Consider the following 22804-nt stretch of genomic DNA (forward strand, 5'->3'; position numbering starts at 1 on the left):
TATATATATATATATATATATATATATATATATATATGTAGTGAATTGTGCAAAATAAATTGTGTTTGACATAGGAATGAAGGCATATGCTTTGATGTTATGTTAAGAGCTCATAAAACCTAATTAAGTTCCAGTTAATGTGTCATTTACATATTAACTTTGTCCCAGATAGATTTCTTAGGAGAAAAAAAAAAGACACAAATGCGATCATTGTTGATGTGCAGTAAAAGTGTAAAAAGCTATAAAAAATAATTGTGGATCGCAAAGTCCAGATAAATTGCTCTTGGAAAAGTTTGATAAGAAATGTTTGAGTTCATATTGATAGGGTTTAATATTAATTTTAATATAATTTAATATAGTGTTTTCCTTATGTATTTTTAGTTAACAATAGCAACACTAATGGGAAGTTATGAAAATAACATGGCAGTTCTTCCAGTAAAATCAATAGGTCTGACTACTTGCTTGATTATTTACTCAGGTGTCATAAATCTGGACAATATGCCCTTCTGTTGAAGTCATAATTCAGAGTGCTGTTGCGTCATCATTTTGTGTGTCTATTAATGTGTCTGTAACTTAGCTGTCTGTTTTCTTATAAAGTCATAGACTGATTGTTTCATGCCATGTGTGGAGCATGTGTTTTGGAGAGTGTTTTCTTTTCTTTCTGAGTGGGAGGGTGCAACGTCCTCTTTATGACCGAGAACCTGTCTGATGGAAGGCTTTATGTTCTCTTCACTGCTATGCGGGAATAGCAATTATCCCGGCTGCCCAGACGAAATTATTAAAAAGCAGAGACCTTACAGCTTAAACTGGCTTCATAACGTCCAAGTTTAGGTCATTTGCCTGGAAACTAAGAGATCTTTTTTACGCGAGACATGAGGATGTGGGGTAAACAAAAAAGTATCATGTCATAATAAAATCTCCCTGCCTTATTCATTCACTTCCTGCATAGCCTCAGAAACCATTGTCTGCATTTGCTTCATAACACCATTGTATGTGTAAGAGATATCCTTTTAGCATTAGAGTGATTATGTCCCTCAAATATGGGTTGTTTTTGAATGGAGTGAGATCAGGTGATTTTTGCTTCCTTCATCTCCACTGATTAAAGACCCATGAAGACAGTGAATTTGTAAGAGGGGAGCTTTTAGGATGTGTGTTTGAGCATGGATGGATCCCACAGAGTGTGGTTTGATGGTGCTTTGCTTTAGTTAATATGTTGGCAGGTATGAAGATTAGAGAGACAGTGCCCTTGGAATGTCTATCGTAACCTGCGGCTTGCCGCTCCTCCAGCTCGGCTGTGCCAGTCTATGTGTGTTTGTATGACTCATTGCATTCTCATAGTTCTCAGCAGCTCTGGATTGCTCATATATGCTGATAGAGATAAGAACAGACTGGAGGGAGCAATAGATGGCACGGGATGTTTGGTAACAATACAACTGAACTGGCATGTGTACAAGGAAAATACACTGTTTTTTTACTCTTTAAGGTCAATGATAAGATGTAATTTTTGTGTCAGATTAATTAATTGATTCAGAAATACATTGCAATGAGTACACAACTATGATAAGCATGTTTGTAATTTCTGAATTAAAATTCATCTAGATATTTTTTAGGACATGAAGTACATAAATGTCAGGGTGATATAAGTGGGTATTATATCAAAGGAAAAAGGCAAATTATTTATTTCTTTAATTAGATTTCTGATTCGATTATGAAAGTAAAATGGTAGTATTTCTTAGTATTTTGTGTGTATGTGTATATATACAGTATATATATATATATATAATGCATGATTTGGAAGCATTTGGACAGAATTATTCACATTTTCTGAAGCTGTCAGGAGACTTTCTAAGCCCTCTTTGGAAAAGAAATCAGTAGCATATTGGTATAGATTTAAAAACATTTAAACTAGTATAGTAAGAAATATATACAGTATAAATATATATATATATATATATATATATATATATATATATATATATATATATATATATATATATATATATATATATATAGTGTATATATACATACACTATAAATAAACATATATATTTGTGTGTGTATTTATATGTAAAATGTATAGATATAAAATGTATGTTACAATGTTGTACATTTTTTGGTAGTATTTCCTAGAATGTTTTGTAAATAAAACTAAATAAATAAATATAATGTATGTTAAAAAGTTATACATGTAATGATAGTATTTCTTAGAAATATTTTGTAAATGTATAGTTATAATTTATTTATATTTATTATTAATTGATTTAGTTATTCATTCATTTATTTGTCCACCAAAGCAAAACACCGGCACCACTAATTACAAATGATATTTAAATACAAAATAAATAAAAAAAAGTGATTCTTTATATATGTATATATTTTTAAATAATAATTAAGATACACTTGTGTGTTCAAGGTGTAACCAAAATATGCTTTTTACTTGGTCATAAATTTACTATTGTTTTAATGGTTACACCACAAGACATTTTTAGAGACATTTTTACTTTATCGTTCTTTTACGCCATTTACCCCCATGCCATGTTATATAAATATGGTAATCATTCAGTTCCATGGTTTCCATGGTATTCAATCATTATGGTACAACCACGGTACTTTTTGTCACTGTCATGTCAGAAATAGTATTTGTATCGTTTGTATTGTATGCCATTTCTGAGACTTTGCAGTTCATTTTATCCCATAAAGTGCTCTCTAACTCCTCCCATGGTCTGTCCTGCGTACGAGGCACCTGCCCCATCACCTGTCAGTTGGAGGCAACCGGGCAGGCTGATTCTGTATCTGCACCTACATGTACCAGAGTTGCAGTCTGGGGAAAAGGACGCCATGCCACACCCAATAATATTCCGTCCTCGCTCTTCGCGTGCAAAAACGTTCTCTCCTCACTTACCCTCGTTTAGCTTGCTAAATTCAGGGCCACTCGGGGTGGAATGGGTGTCTAAAGCCCCTTCACTCAACTCTGTTAGTCTGACTGGCCTTAAAGGGCTTGGAAGGGCTAAAAAAAACAGCAGGGCTCACCTGCAGAATGAATAGATGGTGACGGAAGAGGTTTGGGGAGCAATAAGAACAGACCTTGTTTGTGTGACTGCACGCTATTAGTGCCTCCCCCAATGGTCAGCACAGATAGGATGCAGACACACAAATAAGGCCTGTTCTTGTTGCGTGAGCTCAGACAGACCAGACTCTTTGTTTGTACTCGGGTACAGCTTACTGGGCAATTTAAGTAGAACGACAGAAGCGCAGTTATTTGGGGAATGTGGAAAGTGTCAGAGATCTTTATTGGGAGTGGGGGTCGACCATGATAATGAACTTGCTTTTCTTCGGCTCACAAAAGGCTTAATGGTTAACCATTTTTATTGTGTCCTCATTTTGCTTTTACAAAAGGCCATTTGATTTCAAGACTATACTATAAAAGAAACCGGTTATGATTGTTGTAATGTGTTGGAAGGCACTAGCACTTTTTATTTGTCATTTGAAGGAACTTTTTATGGTTTAAAAACAGGAACATTGTTTTTTTTTTTTATAAAAAGCTAATAAATTCTTAATGACAGGAGGTGCGGATATATTTGACATATTTTTGTGTATTTTATTCTTGTACAATTGTGTGTCAGTGCAGGAGTAAATGAGTTTTGTTTTTTTGCGCGGGGCACATGTTTGTGTTTGTCTATGAAAAGTGATCCTGAAAAAGCCAAGCCCTACAGGTATGTGTAAAAGGCTTTTCTTTGGCTCTGCTCTGCGCACACCTGTTTAGCTACGCAGCCTCCAGGCTTTTTCAGGCTGGCTTGGACCTAATGTGAATAAAACAATTTGTGTGTTTTATTACGTGGATTGACCTGAATACAGTCTGTAAGAGAAAAGCTTAAGAAATACCAGCAATGCAGGTATTATGTGGTGATTTCCAATTATTTTTTTAAAGTTTAAAACATATATTTAAATAAAATTTAGTATAGCACACTGTTTTTGTTTTTAGTAAATTAAATGAACCTTCATTTTACATTATTTATTCTGTGTAATATTCATGCATTAACTATATTTTATTTTTAGTATTATTTTTGGCATTTTAATAACTAAAAAAAACTTTAGACTATTCATACTGCACCACTTTTGGATTAAAATTGTTATATCTGCATATTAAAATGTCACAAACACTGATTTCAGTCTGCTGCATGGATGGTCATTCTCAAAGTGTAAGCAGTGTAGCGATCACATTTCAAAACAAGCTGCTCTGAGTGACTAGTCTTTACCTGTCCATATAATAAAGCAGAGGGAGGGGGAGCGTTCGCCTGGCTCAGTTCACCTCCCGAGCAGTGAGTGAAAGAAAACAGGAAGTTGAGTGTGAATGAGTGTGACGTGAATGGAATTGTGAAAGTAGGTCATCTTTGAAATGTGACTAATTTAACAGCACATTAAAGAACAGATTGAGCTGTATAAATCTTGCAAACATCAGCAGGGCTAGTGAGTCTCATATGTCAATTTTAGTTGTAAATCATGATACCGTGACCTGACAAAGATGTTTGCAACCCATTTTACTTTCATAATCTGATGTATTTCCAAGTGTGAACTGTAGGGCGGGACTTGATTTTATCCACTGGGAATTGATTGGATCTCCAAAAGTAGGCGTTACACATCAGAATGGAGACAGACTGAATGTGAGTTAGCTAAAACAATGCCTGAAAACTAACGTCGATGGTCAAGCAAAATATTTTCAGAAGAAGGGTTATTATGTTTCGACGACAAACTATTTTGTCTTTGGAATAACATGCACTAAGGAATCACTCACAATAACACAAATAACATGCATTAGTTTGGGTCAATTTGATTTTAAGCACTTTTATTAATGAAATTTGCTTTTATTTTCTTTCTTAGAAGACTTTTTTCCCCTTTTTTCCTTGTTGCTTTTTGGTTTATTTGTTGATTTGCAGATCAGTAAATTAATGTAAAGGCAAATTGTTTTTTATTAAATGAGCATTAACAAGTAATGCTTGCGATAAAAAGCATAAGTGTCTATAATTAAACCTTAAAAGAGATTTGAAAGTGCTAATATATTTTGGACTAAGCAAGTGCCTAACAAAACCTATGCTATGACTTTAATGTGAAGCAGTGTGGTACCTGCTTAAATATCCTACAGATGCATTATTCAATCAGAACTAAATCAATGTAATAATAGTTCTTTGTTTCCACACTCAGCACTAGTGCTTGTGTGCATAACGCTCCTTTATTTGACTGGGTGTGTCTAGTATGGGAGGTGTTAATGTTGAAAGAAGGTGAGTGCACAGATGTCCTAAAGAAGTGGTAACATTTTTCTTTAAGAAGAGACTGTGGGGTTCAAGGTGGTCTAAAGAAGCTCAGCTTGTTAGAGTAATACCTTAAACTGGGCATTGTTACACCTATGAGCTTCTCTCTCTGTTGGGTTGGAGTTGAGAGGGTTGAGGGCATTGTCAATGCTTTGTGAACGTGAAAAGGGATTTCGGTGTCTGTCTTGATGGAGAAGGTGGAGGAAGGCCTCGGGCACTTTGAGGGATCAGGCCCCACACCAAACACAAACAAAGAAGTGTTCATCACCTCAAGATGTCCTCACTCACCCCATCAGAATTTAAATGATTCTCTCTTTCTCTCTCTCTCTCTCTCTATATATATATATATAATCTCTACAATGAGATAATAATTTAAAAAAATTCTAGAAAAATACTTTCACAAATTAGGTGTCCATTATAAAGTAATTCATTATATTATTTAAAGAAAAATTAACAGTCAAATTAGACAGTCTTGGGGCAGCAAACAGAGTTGCTTAAAATTAGGTCCACAGTCTGTCTAGCAGCTTTAAAAGTTAAGTATTAATCTTTTACAATAAAAGTGCTGTATATTTTAAGGCCACATCATGCCGGGAAACTATTAATGATACAGTTCAGTTGAAAGTGAAAATTCTGTCATTATTTAGTCATATTGTACTAAATCTGTATTCTGTTCTTTTTCCATGGAACATAAATAGAGACTTTTTGAATAACTGTTACACAGTACTTTTCAAAACAACAATTCATCAACAAAACATTTAGGTTTGGAACATCCAAACTGTTGACCAAAATGATCAAAACCTGAATTTTGATGACATTTTGATGAAGTAATAAGTAAATTCACAATATTCTTCAGTGAGCTATCCCTTTAATATTTGACTAATCATGTCTATCTCTTTTTTGTTTTGTTCATATTGCTGTCAAGTTGCAGCAGCTGAAAATGAGCTGAGGTGTTTGAGTGTGAAAGGCAGGTGCCATGATGCACCCTGGATCTCTCTGTCACAGGCCAATTACACCAGCGGTGTCAGCCTGCTTCAGAGCAATATAACATACAAACATAAGCCTATGACACCACACTGTTAAACCCTGTGCTCAAACAAGCAAAACATTCTAGAAATTAAGAGGGGAAATGTTATTTGTGGTCTTTTCGGTGTTTTCATTGTGACATTGTGTATAGTTATTTATAAAAATGTATTTTACAAGAGGACTTAATGTGACTTAGAGACAGATACGCTATGAAAAAAAATATTTAGCTTTATTTCAAATACAAAATATTTGTCCTCATTGTTATTGTTGACATTGATGAATATGTACATATTTATGGATTCATGTGGTTGCTATCAGCTTCCATGTGCTTTTGCAGCATTGTTTTCTTTAATCATATACTGTAGCTACAGTGAAGAAGATGGCAGTTTTCTATTCATTTACTTTGTTGACGCCCTGACTTAGAGGAACCCTCCAAAATTACAGGGAGAATGTATACAACAAAGACCAAAACATAAGGAAATAACATGTTGAGAACATGGAAAATTACATGGTGGATTTTACTAAAAATTGTCAAATGGGTAAGACATCAATCTGAATGTATGGAATAGCTGTATTGTAATGGGCTGTAATATAGTGTATTATTGAATTTGTTTTATAGTATTAGCTACGCACAGCATTCACAAAATTACTCCTGCTATTTGTACAGTACATTTAATTTGTGTAGCACAGTAAAGGGTTTTACAGTTATATTTTACAATGGTTCCCAAGTTTTGCTTGCATGATTTGACATATTTCTAAGTGACATGGGATATTTTAGCGAGAAATACCGTAGGGCAAATGTGAGTTTGTTAAAGCATTGCCTTAATAGCTCTTTGGCTATTGGCTTACATTATCCATTACATGAGCAGAAAAGAAAAGTCATTTCAGAGAAATAAATAAAGTAATTATATTCTGATTACAGATTACGAAGACGTTCAACAAAGAATACCAACTGACCAACTGATTTTTATTTCTGTATGCATGTAAAGAATCCAGATTCGTTCCTTAAATCTCACACATCCTGTGCACCTAACAGCATTCTCTATCTGGAGAAATAAAGAGACCTTTGTTTAGAGTAGGGAACAGGTAACCATTTGTGCAGTGTGTTTGTTGTACAGATGTGGGTATAGGTTTTATCAGTACAGAGGGTCAGATTGTGTTTTTGTGAGTATGTCTGCTTGTGGATCATGTTGAATCGTGCAGTTGGATTTAGCTGCGTGTACATTCAGCTTAAAAGAGAAATTAAGATGGGGGAGACTCAGGTTCTTTTGTGTCCTCTCAAAAAAAAAAGAAAAAAAGATGTTCTACAGATATTGTTTGAGGGTTTCGAAGATTAACAATAGATTGTTTCAAAACTATCACATTAAACAATGATTTATTCAGTTTTACATTATATTTTTTGGTTGATGACATGTTGACACATAAATTGCATGTAAGGTAGAGTCTAAGGCACCCAGGGGCAACCCAAGTAGCATCTTTGGGTGGATTTCATTTCCAAGTTTAGAAAACATCTCTCTTTATTTCATGGGTCAGTGAATAAGGCAGATGTGGGTTATCAGCACTGACCGTTTGCTGAGCCTTCATTGCTTTAATAGCCCAGGAAATGTCATAGCTCAAGCTATCTCAGGCTTGCCTGTCCCTTAGGGCAAGACACTGAATACTAATAAGCGTTGCTTCTCCCATGACCCAGATTTGTTTGGGTAAATAGAGAGCTGTTTGGAAACATTGGAAATATGTACGAAGAAAAAACTCTTCCAAGATGACCTTCTCAGTCAGGGTCTTTTTCATGAAGCATTCCATCTCAGGTATAAGCTGCAAGCAAGACTAGACACTTGCCCATTATCATAGTTGGAGAGACTGAAGTGTCCTCATGTGACTGCCTTGACATCTTCATGCAGAAGCTGCACTACAGAAGCAGTTTTGAGGAAGGGATTCAGCTGTAAATGATGTAGATAAGTATAGAGGATGAGGGCTGCATGCTGCGCTCTTTAATTAGAACAGGAAGATGCAGCGGCAGCGACTGAGCCAAGTCTGACACGGGGGGAAGAGCAGAGCCTGTTCAGAGAGACTTAACTTTACCCAGTGGAACACCAAATCCACTAAGAACTGCAGAGATGAGCCAAGTTTTACTGTGCATAAATCTGTGCTGGCACAACAAAAGCATTGGCCAGAGGGATCTAATCCACTATGCTCAAGTTTGGAGATGCAGCATCTGTCAAGACAATAGTTATGTGGGTACATGAGTTATAATAAAAAAAAATTCTTCCTATGTTTGTTTCCCAATTTCTTTGCAGTACCCATGTGCTTCCTGAGCCATGGTCCCCGGCTATGGATTCTCTCCTCTCCTTGATTTCCAGCCTCACCTCCAAGCGTTCCATTGCAGAGGCGAGAGCTCTGACATGTGGTTCCCAGGCTCAGTTGAGACCCAGGCTCTGAGCGACTCTCGGGAAGGTAGGCCTCTCCTGCAACAGCATCAACACATTGCCGTGTGTCAGCAAGAGACGTTGGCCTTCATTGACCTTCAACAACCAAGCGGTAATGATTTCCAATCATGCACACCGGAAAACTGTAGTTCCTCTCTTTGCTCCAAGCCTGTCAGATGCAATGGACACAGTCCATCTGATTTTGCCAAGAATGGGAGTACAGACACAACACTGGACAATTATTTGACCCAGGATAGCAATAATGTGGAAGGGGTTCACAATCAGACGTGGACACCCATTACTGCCTTACCTGAAACAGTTTATGAAAAACCTGAACCAGGAGTTAGGGGACTCAGTTCTCGAGACTTGTTTCTGCCTCTGTCCTCTACATATGTACCTGAGAACAGGAACTCTTTGGAGCCTCAGCAGCAGAGCTCCCCTTCTTCCCCATTAGAGTTCCAGAGTTCGGACCCATTTCGCCCTCAAAGACGCACATCTTTGGGATCCATAAAGGAGAAGTCCATAAGTAAGTGCCTCTCTCATTTAAGTCTTGACACGTTGTTCCTACATTCCTGCTTTAAACAACAAATAGTTTGTTATAGTGCAGGGTTACTTTCACCTCTCGAAACTGTGCAAGAGCTTTCTGATAGATGATTCTGCTGGTATCTGGAGGCTCCTAAATACAGTACACATTTTGGATGTGGGAGTCTCTACTAAAAGGTTGATGAATTGAAACATGTTTATATGATAAGGGAGATGTCCAAAATCTTTGCTGCTGACAGGTCTCCAGCAACAAGGCTGGGACCTACTGTGCTTAAGTGATTGTGTCTGTTAAAACTAGAGATAAATGTACAAGTGGATGATTCCACTCAATATGCCTTGTCGTTAATAGGGCGTAAGATGAGGGTTTACTCTCCAGACACTATGAATGATGGGTCTCTCAGCAGCCCAGGCGTGGAGTGTGATTACCTGCTTCCAACATCCTTCGAATCATTCGTAGAAGGAGGCCTTGGAATGGTGGGTTCTACCATACCCACATCCAATAGTTCCAGCTCTCTCCCAGGGGTAGATGAGGACCTTTCTCTTCTTACCTTACCGACGCCTCCGAAACATTTCTTAGATCCCCTTCAGGAGGGTGCCAGATTGGAGGGGGGTGTAAATGATGGAGGGAGGCAGAGGTTGGGCCTGGAGGACTGCGGGACTCTGGAAGGCCCTGCCCTTAACAGTGGGACCTCGCTGCCTCTGTCCCGTTCTCGCTCAGCAGACAACGAGCACCGGCGCTTCTCTGCCTCTGAGCTCATCTCTCGTCTACAACTCTCCCAGAGGAAAAACTCTTTTACCCTTAAGCTAGGCAAGTCTCTTTCTGCTCGTGTGGCCTCCCGGGACCGCCACCTGTCTGGAAACCTCAGCTCAGACTGTAAGTGACTCATCAGGACTGATTAGCCCAATGAAAGACTTTATTGTGAAAGTCTTTTGCTGTGATGTCATTATCACACTTCAGTGCTATATTTTCAGCTTTATTGCTTTTGTATACCTTCTCCCTCCCTTGTCTGTTTGTAGACAAACCCAGCTCCAGACATCGCTTCTCAGGGGGATCAAGTGACAGTGCACCACATAGTCCGGTGGGGTCTGCACCACCTCTGCCCTCTGCTGACTGTAATCTGCCACAGCAAAGGAGAAGTACTAAGCAAAGGTGGCTCTAAAACTCAGCTAAAGATCAAAAGCAGTGAGTAGAATATAACACGTTGTGTTTTAACATTTAACATTTCTACCGTTTTTTCACAGTATGAGAAAGGTTTCCATTGATGAGGATGGAGATAGTCCTCCCAGTAGCTCTAAACGCCTGTCACGCTTCTTGCCAAACTGTAAGTCCAAAAACAATAAATCTGGAATTTGATATATACATATATATAGTATTATTTACCAGATTTCTCTTCCTCTCTCTCAGTGATCTTGTATCAGGAATACAGTGACGTTGCTATTAACAGAGAGATACAAAGGCAGCAGGGAGCGGAGCCAGGACCCGATGAGGAAAGAGGAGACTCCGTGTCCTCTTGCAACCTGTCTCCATCCAGTTCATTCCGCTCATCTCGAGGCTCCGCCTTTTCCCTTTGGCAAGATATTCCTGATGTTCGGTCCAGTGGACAACTTGACAACTTCAGCAATGAAGAGCGTAAACTGCAGGAGGTGATTCCAACATTCTGAAAGTCTGATTGTTTGTTTTTGTTTAGTTTAGTTTAGTTTTTTATCAACCAGCACATTTTGCTGAGAAAGAAACAATTAATTTTATCTTGACTTGTTTTCTCATTTTAGGCCAAGTTTGAGTTGGTGACATCGGAGGCCTCATACATACGCAGCTTGTCTATTGCAGTTGACCATTTCATGATGTCTCCTGAGCTGTGTGAGTGTCTTGGGACACAGGAGAGGCAATGGCTCTTCTCCAAACTGCCTGATGTGAAAGAAGTCAGTGAGAGGTGAATAAAGAATAACTACAATTTTGATATTTTTGAAAGAGTAATACTTCTTCAGATATGCAAACTATCCCTGTTTCAATTCTCCTCATGTCCACAGATTTCTTCAAGATTTGGAGCACAGGTTAGAAGGAGACATTCTGCGTTTTGATGTGTGTGACATTGTCCTTGACCACTGTCCTGCACTGCGGAGGGTGTATCTGCCTTACGTCACCAATCAAGCCTATCAGGAACAGACCTATCAGCGTCTATTGTAAGCAGTCTTTTACTGTAAAACTGTTATCTAACAAGCACAACAATGTGTATATTGCATATTGCATTATTGCTGTTAAAGAGCTTTATTCATTTGCTTTGTGGTGTTTTCTTAGGCAAGAGAATCCCCGTTTCCCTGGAATCCTTGCCCGCCTGGAAGAGGACCCAATATGCCAGAGACTGCCTCTTACATCATTCCTTATCCTTCCTTTTCAAAGGATCACACGCCTCAAAATGCTAGTTGAGGTATTCCATCATGCACATCCAAATGTGATGGTGATAGAGGGCACAGTCTCCATCTTTTATATTTTGCAAAGCTATCTTAAAAGTTTAAAACTATTATCAAGCTTTAGAACAAGGCTTACAAAGTTCATCAATTAAACTGTATTGTGGTAATGAACTGTGTTCATTATAGAATATCCTAAAGAGAACAACGCCTGGATCACGAGATGAGGACACTGCCACCAAAGCACTTAATGAGCTCAAAAAGGTGAGTAAAGTAAGAGAGGACCATGTTTTTGGAGTATATGAAAATGATAACTAAATCTGGTCTGTTTCACTAGATAATAAAGGAATGTAACTCCAGTGTGCAGTCCATGAAGAGGATGGAAGAACTAATTCATCTAAACAAGAAAATTCACTTTGAGGGCAAGGTCTAACATTTAGCATTCATTCTAATGTTTAATTAGATATGTATTGTATATCATGCAAGGGCATCATGAACCAATCTTAATTTTTTTGTTGAGGTGCCAGTGGCAGCCCTGGCTCATTTTGTGCCATTCGCAAAGTATGACGTGACCAATAAGTGATTTTTTTTTGACTACTTAGTTCTTTCCATAAACAGTTAGTAACTGAAAAAGGTGCATTTTGAGGGTCTAAATGTCACACAATAAATATCACATAACTAAATTTAATTAAATTAAACTTACAATAGTTATCAAGTATCCAAATAAATAATTGCTTTTGGAAGTTGCATTCAAAAATCAGTTTGAATAAGTACATGAACATGTTTTCATATTACTGGATTGTCAGTTTATGTGTTTGTTTTCTTTTATTTTAGATTTTTCCTCTCATCTCTCAGTCTCGTTGGTTGGTCAAACATGGTGAACTGCTAGAAGTGGACACACAGAACTTGAGTATTTCTGGGTCCAAGTTTAAACTTACCACTCGGCCTGTGTACCTTCACCTGTTTAATGACTGTCTTCTGCTGTCCCGAAGGAAGGAGTAAGTCTAATGGGAAAGAGAGACAAATAAAATGAGAAAACTAACAAATGTGTCCTTTAATGTCCAATGTAGTATCTGGATCCTGAAGCAAACCTGCTGAAAGCCTTGTTTAAAGGGGTCATAGGATGCTACATGCACTTTTACAAGTTGTTTGAACTTAAATGTGTGTTGGCAGTGTGTGTACACAACCACCCTATAATGATAAAAATCCACCCAGTGGTTTTTTTCACCTCGTTAAATGTTTTCCCCTTTCTCAAATCGAGCCGATCTCAGATGCCTGTCTGTGTGACAGGCATCCTATGGCCCCTCCCACGACAGTTTGATTGACAGTAGCGTTTCAGCACAGACTGGGCTGGTGTCTTACCTTAGACCCGCCCTGAGTGAGCTGTCATCAGTCCGCCATTGTTTCGCCGGAGCAGTTGTAGACAAGAATGACTCCTAAGCGATTGAGGTGTTCTGTTGTTGGATGTAATAATGAACATAGCAGTCGTCATTTACTCCCGACATCTGAGCCGCTGAACTCGCAGTGGATTATTTGTTTCTGAAGGGAATGTGCCCCCGATCTACATAAATGCGTCTATGTTCGCGCGAATCACTCATGATCCAGCCTCATCTACAGAAGAAGTGAGTATAATGTTTTGTAATGAATCTTTGCAAATCGCCTTTCCTAATAATGTGCTAATTAGCAAGTTTCACGATGAATGCGGCTAAAGTAAACAGTCTCTCTGAGAGCAGCTCGGAAGAGAGGGGCAGGGTCAGCAGAGCTCATTAAAATTTAAAGGAAAATGCTACAAAAACGGCTTGATCTGAAAGGACAGGGTAAAAAAGGTGTTTTTTTACACTACCATTGAGAAATTTTAACCAAACTATGTTATAGACTTTTCATTAAGACCCTAAAGAATCATATCAACTTGTGGAAAATGGGCATCCTATGACCCCTTTAAATGATATTTCTCTGCTACAAAATCTGTCCCCTCTCTACCCTGTCACAGCACGTGGAAGTTCATGGTGTTTGTACATGCAAAGATTGAGGACCTCAAGGTGAAAGATCTAAGCCAGAAACTTCAGGGAATCTCAGGCTTCATCTTCTATCTGCAGTTATGTGAGCGCCAACAGCTAAAACACCAGATTCTGCTCAAGTCACCCACAGAGTGAGTACATTCACATCATTCTCAAATATTAACATCCAAAATCCTGTCACTGACAAATAGATCTGAGTGTTCCTAGAAATGAGCCACACCAGGAAATATGTCCTCACAGGATGCATAAAACTAAGTTTAAAACGAAGTCAAGAACATTTTGTTTTATATGTAGGAGCAGCAAACAGAGGTGGATAACAGCCATGTTTCCCTCCAATCCAAAGACAGCTATTGAGCAGACCAATGAGAATGATGGTGTGTAACTTCTTTGTCTCACTCTTGTCATGCATTTCAGATTTAACTGCATTTCAAACTTAAAACTCTTATTTAAATGGTATGTAGAAAGTGAATTGTGGCTGGTAGCATTAGGTGGATAATCGCTAAGTTAAGCTGCAGTGTGTACCAGATAGTCCAGATACTTTATGATGAAAGTCAAAAGTTTGGCAATGTTAAAATAAGCAGTTTGGACTGTTCTGCCTAGTATACAAAGTCATCAGTTATTTCACTGACATAACATTGAAAACAAAGTGGATTATACAGTTCTGCTCAAGAATATCCTGTTTACTTGTGAACTAAGTACCTCAAATAAAACTCTAAAAGGAATAGTTCACCCAAAAATGGAAATTGTCTCATCATTTACTCACTATCATGTCTTTCCAAACCTGTACGGCCATATTTCTTCTGTTGAACAAAAACATTTTTATTTTTTACCAATTCTCACTATTAACTAGTTGTTTATTGGCATGCCTATTATTAACATATTGGCTGTTATAAGTAATTAGTACTTATAAAGCAAATATTCTTCATGACCATATTCTACATCCCTAATCCTATCCAATACCTAAACTTAACAACTATTACTAACTATCAGTGGCGGCTCGCGGGTTTTAAAATAGAGGCGGCACACTAATTTTATTGGTTTGGGATCCCTGCCAATTATTATTATTATTATTATTTGCTTAACCACTGTAAAATGGCTTTTTGGTTGCTTTTAGTCAGAAAACGTAAAGAAAACAACACACATGCAGCAAGATAATATAACTTCACTTACCTGGCCTATCACTTGAAGCAAACATCCATCCCTTCTTAAAAGGCTGTGTTAAAAGAGAGCTGCCTGTTGTGCTATTTAATTAAGCCGACTGCTGTAGCCTATATCCAGCTTAGGCGTGTTTTTTTTATTTGTATATATACTGTTTAAATGACAGCTTGGTAAATCTGTTGGCGATCAAATATTCAATATCGCTACTCATCATAAGTACTTGGTACATTATCAGCGCAGCGGAAGACGTTCAAACTATTATCACGTAATTTACGTCTCTATGATGATTGGTTTATATACAAGAAGGGAGGCTAGCCTCCAATGCAAGGTTTATTTTCTCAACACTCCTCAGCGTTGAAAGTGAACACTCGATGGTGATTGGCTAATTTTTTTTATAACGGAGGCACGAGAGCTCAGCTCTCCCTCGGCCTCCCCCTACCCTTCTCTATCATTAGCGGTTGTAATTACATCAGCAGATTCGGCACATTCGCGATAGAAAAGCGGCGCTTTCCAACTTCATTAACATGTTATGGTATTACAGCTGTGAAATTACAAACAAAAAATACACATTCTGAGACATGAACTGAAATTAATTGTGAATTTTATTAACTTTAAATCGTCATCCTCCCATTTTCACCTCAAACTTTTGGGGAAGCTGTGCCTCCCCCAACGAGCCGCCACTGCTAACTATTAATAAGCAGCCAAAAGGAAAGTCAAAAAGGAGTTTGAGGCAAAAATTTTTTAATTGTTTGTTAATGGCGAGAATTGAACCTTAAAATAAAGTGTGACCAAAATATTTAAACTTAATGTCTGCATTTGTGTGTATAGATCTATCTCAAGTCCAGTGCATCAAGAGCTACCAGTCTCAGGAGCATGATGAGTTAACGCTGGAGAAGGCAGACATCCTTCAAGCTGTAACAATTACAAGTGATGGTAAGGAAAATAATTTCCCTTCCTCTGGCTACACTCCATTTTTCCCTTTGAAGAAGAGAAGCTGGAGACCTGCAAAGAAGAGATAAATTACGTTTTATGTTTTCAATTCACAGGGTGGGTAGAGGGGATCCGGTTGTCGGATGGAGAGCGGGGCTGGTTCCCCAAAACTTACGTGGAGGAGATCACAAGCCGCAGTGCTCGTTTGCGAAATCTCCGTGAAAACATTCGCATTAAATGTGTCTCACAAAAATTAGAGGGAGAGACTCTCTGAGACCTTGAAGTATCGGACATTGTTTCACTTAAAGCTTCTTGCATCTACTTTAACAATCCACAGTAAATTTGTACATCACTGCAAATCTGTGTGAATATTCCATGGCTAACATTTTAGCTTTATTATGGTATGCTGTAAAAATCTAAACTATGCATTGAATCTATGGAGGACAAAAAGTGCCACATAAAAAAAAAAATTCATTTATTAATTTGAAAATAAAAAATTTAATAAATCACTTTGCAAAGTTTTACAAATGTATTTAAAATATTTAATTAATTTTTAAAATCATGGTTGAATATTAAGATAAAATAATATGATGCATTTTTTAAAAAGTTTTAAATGTTAAAACTAAATGTTAAAAAAGTTATTGTATAAATTCAACTTGACAAATTGTTTTTTTTAAATTATTAGTTTTACATATCTTTTTAATTTAATTATTGATTCAATCCTTATTTGATGCTACTAGTCCTCCTTAATCAATTAAGAGTTTTGCACTTCAGGTTTTAAGTATCCCTAGCTCTTCAAGCGATATTACCTTGGTTACTTTCTATGGCTCGCTTGCAAAGAAATGCATGTGTTGTTACTGCATGTAGCGTGCTGCGCTTTCTGACAGTCCATAGACGAACACTACTCAAAATACAGTTGTCCCAGGCTCACCATGTGGGTGGATGAAATCTGGATATGTCAGCTGTTAAAATGTTTAGCAAAATAACAAGATCCAATTTAAATGGGTTCGTTTTAGGTGGTATAGCAGCCATTTCACTCTAAAAGTGTATAAGGACTTCTCTCTGACTTGGTTAAATAAAGTGTGCTGTTGTTAGCAGGTTCACTGAACAGTCACACAGTAAAGATAATCGCTCGCTTTTACTAGTGAAAAATTGGAACCAAATTTTAGATTTTTTGAGTGATGTTGCAACATAAATATTAGTTTATGCCACTAGTCTTCTGTAGATAATCATTTACTAAATAGTACTGGCATAATAACAAGAAGTGTTCTTTCAAATAATGACAATTATTTATGTCAGTGATACTGCTGTTTGTGTATTTGTTGTTTTGGTAAGAGAGATTTTTTGGGCAATTTCTTTGTGGAGTACTGATATCCTGAGCATGTTAAATCGCATTTGAAATATAATCCTTTATGGTGACTTTGTAAATAAATAAATGCATATATTCTAGCTGAAAGTGTCTCAAGGATCTGTATATGAGACCAATACCAAAAAAAAAGAAGCTTAGCTTTCCATTTGTGTGTAAAGTTAACCTTACTGTAACCAGGATTCCCAGCCACATATGCACACAGCTACAACAAAGCATGCCTCATAAACATGTTTCATTCCAGGCTCACCTCATATCCCACGGGGCAATAAAGCAGCCGGGTAGCAGGTAAACAGAAAAGTTTCTTTGTCACAGCTGTTCTAAGAACCTTGAATGGTTTCCAACTGCTGTAAAGGTGAAAGGCTGCAGAAAAGAAGCTGCAGTTAGAGACCGATATGAGACAGGCTGCAGAGGCCCAGGAATGCAGTTCTAATTAAAGCCATTTATCATAGTGAAACATTTCGTATCAATTTTACATAATGCACTGTACTTACAGTTTTAGTAGCAAAGTAGCAAAATGCATCCATGCAGGTTAAATTAACTTCTGCTACAGGTTTGCAGCAATAATTAGCTACTGTATCTATCTAGCCTATTTAGCAATCAAAACAGTAGTAGCACACACATATACTGAAACACAGTAATATATAATTTAATACGAAGGGTTATATTGACCTATTAAGATTTTGCTTGCATCTACCTTGTAAATATATTTTTGCTATTTTATTAAAAGGTTTACACGGGTATATCAATAACAATTACAATTTTAACAATATTTCAAGTGTAATTTATGAGATTTGTTGTATTTTGAATCCAATCTTTCTTTGTAAAAGGCAAAAAGTTGATCATACTGATTTCAAAGTTAAGGATTCATTAGTTTGAATATATATAATTGAACCAAACAAACATCCCATGTTTCGGTAGTGACAGCACATTTTTGGTAGCGACCACATAACATTGCAGAATTTTAAGTAACATACAAAAACACTACTAAAACATACTAAAATACTAAAAATGTGCATAACTGTACTAAAATTGTATTAATTTCCCCCAAATAAAAGATTATGTGTTCCCTTTTGTCACTACCAAAACAATGGTGACATGTTTCGGTCATAACTGTTACAGTAGTGACAATTTTAGATACAGTACTTTTGAGCCCAGCTCAAAGATGCTAATCAGCACATGGTTAGTTCTGAACAGGTGTACACACATAAAAACTCAATTTTATGGAATAACCCCCCCCCATCACAAAAATGATGTCACAACCAAAACTTCACCACATGTTTCAGTTGTGACTCTTTTGGTTGTGACCGTTTTAGATTTTGACCCTAGCTCAAAGATGCTAATCAGCACATGGTTACCTAGCACAGTTCTGAACAGTAGTAAACACATAAAAACTAAATATTATGAAACCACATTAAAAAAAATTGTGCTTAAGTTAATTGCAGAAAAAAAAGTTTGTTAGTGACTTTCATTAAAGTCACAGATTTTCAGACATTTAAAAATAATTCACCTCAAAATGATGGGACCTATCTACTCACATCATGTAGCTACGAGAGAGAGGAACACAGGAATATTTCCTGATCATAAATGTAGGGGTGTAGTTAAAATCAGTCTCAGCCAATGGACTAAAACATACACTGTTTCGATAGTGACATTAAAATGCGAGACATTTTTTTGCATAAATTTTCATAATTTACAAAGAAAATATAAATATATATTTTTATGAACTTCACTTCTTTAAAAAAATAATTTAAAAAAATAAAAAAGCTATTTTTAAAAACAATGGAATAAAATGCTAAAATTATTTCAATATCATTTTCATAATTGAAATTTAGGGGTTAGGGTTTATGACAACCATCTCCCAATTGAAAGTACCCAATAAATGATTTCACATATATTAAGCTTACTGATATTTTAAATGTTATTGTGGGTTTCAATAGATAATAGATTAATTATCTAGAAAGATTTGAATTAAATGTTTTTTAAATGTGTTTTTTGGTTGTGGGATTGCAGTTTACATATATACATACACACAAACACACACACACACACACACATATATATATATATATATATATATATATATATGCGTGTTTTCTACTGTTTCAATTGCTAAATATATTGTATATAATATATATAGGACGAGACTTGGTTCTTTTCATTAGCTGTTGATTGGATGCAGGCAGATATTAATGCGAGCTTGTAGTCTATAGTAAGAAATGGACAGGGTTAAAGCAGACTAAATGAAGTGCATCAAACGTCACCAGAGAGACTGTCATATGCATGAATTAATTGTTGACAATAAGATCAATAAGATGCATTTAGAAAATAGATTTTCATGTCATGTTGACTTTAAGGGCCATGTAGGCTTATAGACGAAAGGGTTCATTGTGGCTACCTAATTGCTAAATGAAGGTATATTTTGTTTCCTTATCTTCTAATATTGTTCCATTAAATCGAACACCACAAGATGCCAGAACAATACAGAATCTTTATCAAGCAGAACAGACACAACGATTTACTTCGCTATTGTACCATGCTGGGATGCATGTCACGTGGTATGATGCCATTTTAATGATTACGGTATTTTGTGCCCTTTCCTCCCCCTTCTTGTCTGATTGTAAATGCACAACACCACTGCCCTCCGCTGACAGTAACCTGCAATTACACAGAAAGCGTCCCAGGGCAAGGTAACAACACTCACTTGGCTTGACAAGGAATATCGTAGGGCTGATAAGCCATTCTGTTGAACTCTTTTCAACTCTCTCGTCATACTATGATACCCTTACGAAAATTAACCACGGTTTTATTGTAGTAAAAGTGTAGTAACCATATTAAATAGGCCTACCATTATAACCACAGTTCTACTACAAATACCACGGTTAAATTATAGTGTAGCAAAACCATGGTTAATTTGTGGTTACCACTGATTTTTTTTGTTTGTTTTATTTGAAGTAAAACCATGGTTAATTTTCGTAAGGGGAGGTTGACAGACTTAGCCTATTCCTTATTAGTCCACCAATAGTTCACACAGTGCTTGCACCTGGTTGTCTTCGGTAGCAACAAAACGATCTATGTTGAAAACTGTCATGGAAACTAGCTCATACACCGTATTTGTGTAAACGATGTAACCATGAATAAAAAAAAAAACGTACACCTGTATGATTTCACTGTGGATGCCATCTTGCGTGGAAAGACGCGGAATTTATTCGGCGCGAACCTCAGTAGCCACTCACTGTAGAACACAAGATCCAGGGGGCGTGGTTGGATCCACATCTAGGGGCTGGAGATTGGTAGGTTTAGGGATGGAGATTGGTAGGTTTAGGGATGGAGATGGGTGGGTTTAGGGGTGGAGATTGGTAGGTTTACGAGTGGAGATGGGTGGGTTTAGGGGTGGAGATGGGTGGGTTTAGGGGTGGAGATTGGTAGGTTTACGAGTGGAGATGGGTGGGTTTAGGGGTGGAGATGGGTGGGTTTAGGGGTGGAGATTGGTAGGTTTACGAGTGGAGATGGGTGGGTTTAGGGGTGGAGATGGGTGGGTTTAGGGGTGGAGATTGGTAGGTTTACGAGTGGAGATGGGTGGGTTTAGGGGTGGAGATGGGTGGGTTTAGGGGTGGAGATTGGTAGGTTTACGAGTGGAGATGGGTGGGTTTAGGGGTGGAGATGGGTGGGTTTAGGGGTGGAGATTGGTAGGTTTACGAGTGGAGATGGGTGGGTTTAGGGGTGGAGATGGGTGGGTTTAGGGGTGGAGATTGGTAGGTTTACGAGTGGAGATGGGTGGGTTTAGGGGTGGAGATGGGTGGGTTTAGGGGTGGAGATTGGTAGGTTTACGAGTGGAGATGGGTGGGTTTAGGGGTGGAGATGGGTGGGTTTAGGGGTGGAGATTGGTAGGTTTAGGAGTGGAGATGTGAAAGTGTGAATGAGTACTAGTCAGGTAAAATCTCTATCATACTAAATAGATTGTAAGAGCAGACTGATTGCTATAAAAGGAGGGAAGCGCTTCCAATCATTATTTTCTTGTTTGCAATGGTTACCTCCAAAGAAACCAATCATCGCCATCATCGCTTTACATTAAAATGGCCTTACATGCAAGGAAATTGCTACAAAGAATATTGCACCTGAAAGAACCATTTCCCGGATCATCAAGAACTTCGAGGAAAGAGGTTCGACTGCAGTGAATATGTCTTCAGGACGTCCCAGAGTGTCCAGCAAGCGCCAGGACCGTCTCCTCCTGAGGAGTCAGCTACAGAATCGCGTCACCACCAGTGCAAAGCTTGCTCAGGAATGGCAGCAGGTTGGTGTGAGAGCATCTGCATGCACAGTGAGGCAAAGACTTTTGGACAACGGCCTGGTGTCAAGAAGGGCAGCAAATAAGCCACTTCTCTCCAAGAAAAACGTCAAGAAATTCTGCAGGAAGTACAAGGCTTGGACAGCAGAAGACTGGTGCAAATTTATTTTCTCTGATGAAGCTCCCTTCCGACTGTTTGGGACATCTGGAAAATCGATTGTTCTGAGAGGAAAAGGTGAACGCTACCATGAGTCCTGTGTTGTGCCAACAGTGAAGCATCCTGAGACCATCCATGTGTGGGGTTGCTTTTCAACCAAGGGAGTTGGCTCTCTCATAATTCTGCCCAAAAACACTGGCATGAATAAACAATGGAATCAAAACCTCTTGCAAGAGCCACTTCTTCCAACGATCCATGAGCAATTTGGTGATGATCCGTGCATTTTCCAGCATGACGGAGCACCATGTCTCAAAGCAAGAGTGATAAAGAAGTGACTTGTAGATCATTACATTGAAATTTTGGATCCGTGGCCAGGCAACTCCCCGAATATCAATCCTATAGAGAACCTGTGGTCCATCCTCAAAAGGTGAGTGGACAAGCAGAAGCCCACAAATTGTGATCAACTCCGAGAACTAATAAGGCAAGAATGGATCGCCATCAGTCAGGATTTGGCCCAGAAGCTAATATCCAGCATGCCAGAGCGAATTGCAGAGGTTATGAAAACAAGGGTTAACACTGTAAATATTGACTCATATTTATTTGCCAATAAAAGCCTTTAAAACTTATGATATTCTTATCATTGTTTTTCAGTATACCATAGAAACGTGGAAAAATAATCTACAAATACTGAAGCAGCAAACTCTGCAAAACACAAAAATGTTATTGTCACTGCCAAAACTTTTGGCCATGACTGTACACTCGTTCTTGTGGTGCATTATGGGGTTTAATAGCCTAAAGTGCTCTAGATAGTGGGCAGTATGGTTTCTGAAACCACTAAAAATCATTGTGCCCTTAAATTGTGCATTATGTGTATGGGGCAAATTCGTACACAGCCTATTGTCTGGGTCAAAGTTTAAAAGTAGCCTACCACTCTGCATGTGAACTTTATTGTTTAATGACTGCCTTCTACTGTCCTGAAGGAAGAGGCAAACCCATAGGCTAAATAAAGAAAAGGGGTGACAGAGAGCATGAGAAACTAGTAAATTAAAAGATTAGTTACCCCCTGGCTCTATTTGTTCTGTCCCATTGTCTGAAACTATTACTCATTAATCATTCAAACATTGTTTGATGTCTTTGAAGAAAAGAAAAAAAAGGCGACTTAGCTCAGACATACGAGACCCTGGAA

The 22804-nt window shown here is 37.8% G+C and overlaps 1 protein-coding gene across 2 annotated transcripts in view; it reads left to right on the forward strand.

Annotated features, from left to right (window-relative positions):
• The window catches only part of arhgef19 (Rho guanine nucleotide exchange factor (GEF) 19), a 19674-nt gene extending 3416 nt beyond the window's left edge, over positions 1-16258 (forward strand). Inside the window, exons 2-16 of one of the 2 annotated variants that reach the window (XM_016280103.1) lie at positions 8624-9278; positions 9645-10169; positions 10313-10445; positions 10538-10617; positions 10701-10939; positions 11066-11226; positions 11324-11476; positions 11592-11721; positions 11891-11965; positions 12039-12128; positions 12536-12699; positions 13692-13850; positions 14020-14093; positions 15706-15810; positions 15924-16258. In XM_016280103.1, the coding sequence (XP_016135589.1) occupies positions 8645-9278; positions 9645-10169; positions 10313-10445; positions 10538-10617; positions 10701-10939; positions 11066-11226; positions 11324-11476; positions 11592-11721; positions 11891-11965; positions 12039-12128; positions 12536-12699; positions 13692-13850; positions 14020-14093; positions 15706-15810; positions 15924-16081 (2880 nt within the window). In that variant the 5' untranslated portion in view covers positions 8624-8644 and the 3' untranslated portion in view covers positions 16082-16258. Of the gene's footprint in view, positions 1-8623; positions 9279-9644; positions 10170-10312; positions 10446-10537; positions 10618-10700; positions 10940-11065; positions 11227-11323; positions 11477-11591; positions 11722-11890; positions 11966-12038; positions 12129-12535; positions 12700-13691; positions 13851-14013; positions 14094-15705; positions 15811-15923 lie in introns of both variants that reach the window. The other variant, XM_016280102.1, reaches the window with a different exon arrangement.
• Positions 16259-22804: the final 6546 nt, after the last annotated feature.

This window comes from Sinocyclocheilus grahami, unplaced genomic scaffold, assembly GCF_001515645.1.
Source record: "Sinocyclocheilus grahami isolate Dianchi unplaced genomic scaffold, SAMN03320097.WGS_v1.1 scaffold137.1, whole genome shotgun sequence".
In the NCBI taxonomy this organism is placed as follows: domain Eukaryota; kingdom Metazoa; phylum Chordata; class Actinopteri; order Cypriniformes; family Cyprinidae; genus Sinocyclocheilus; species Sinocyclocheilus grahami.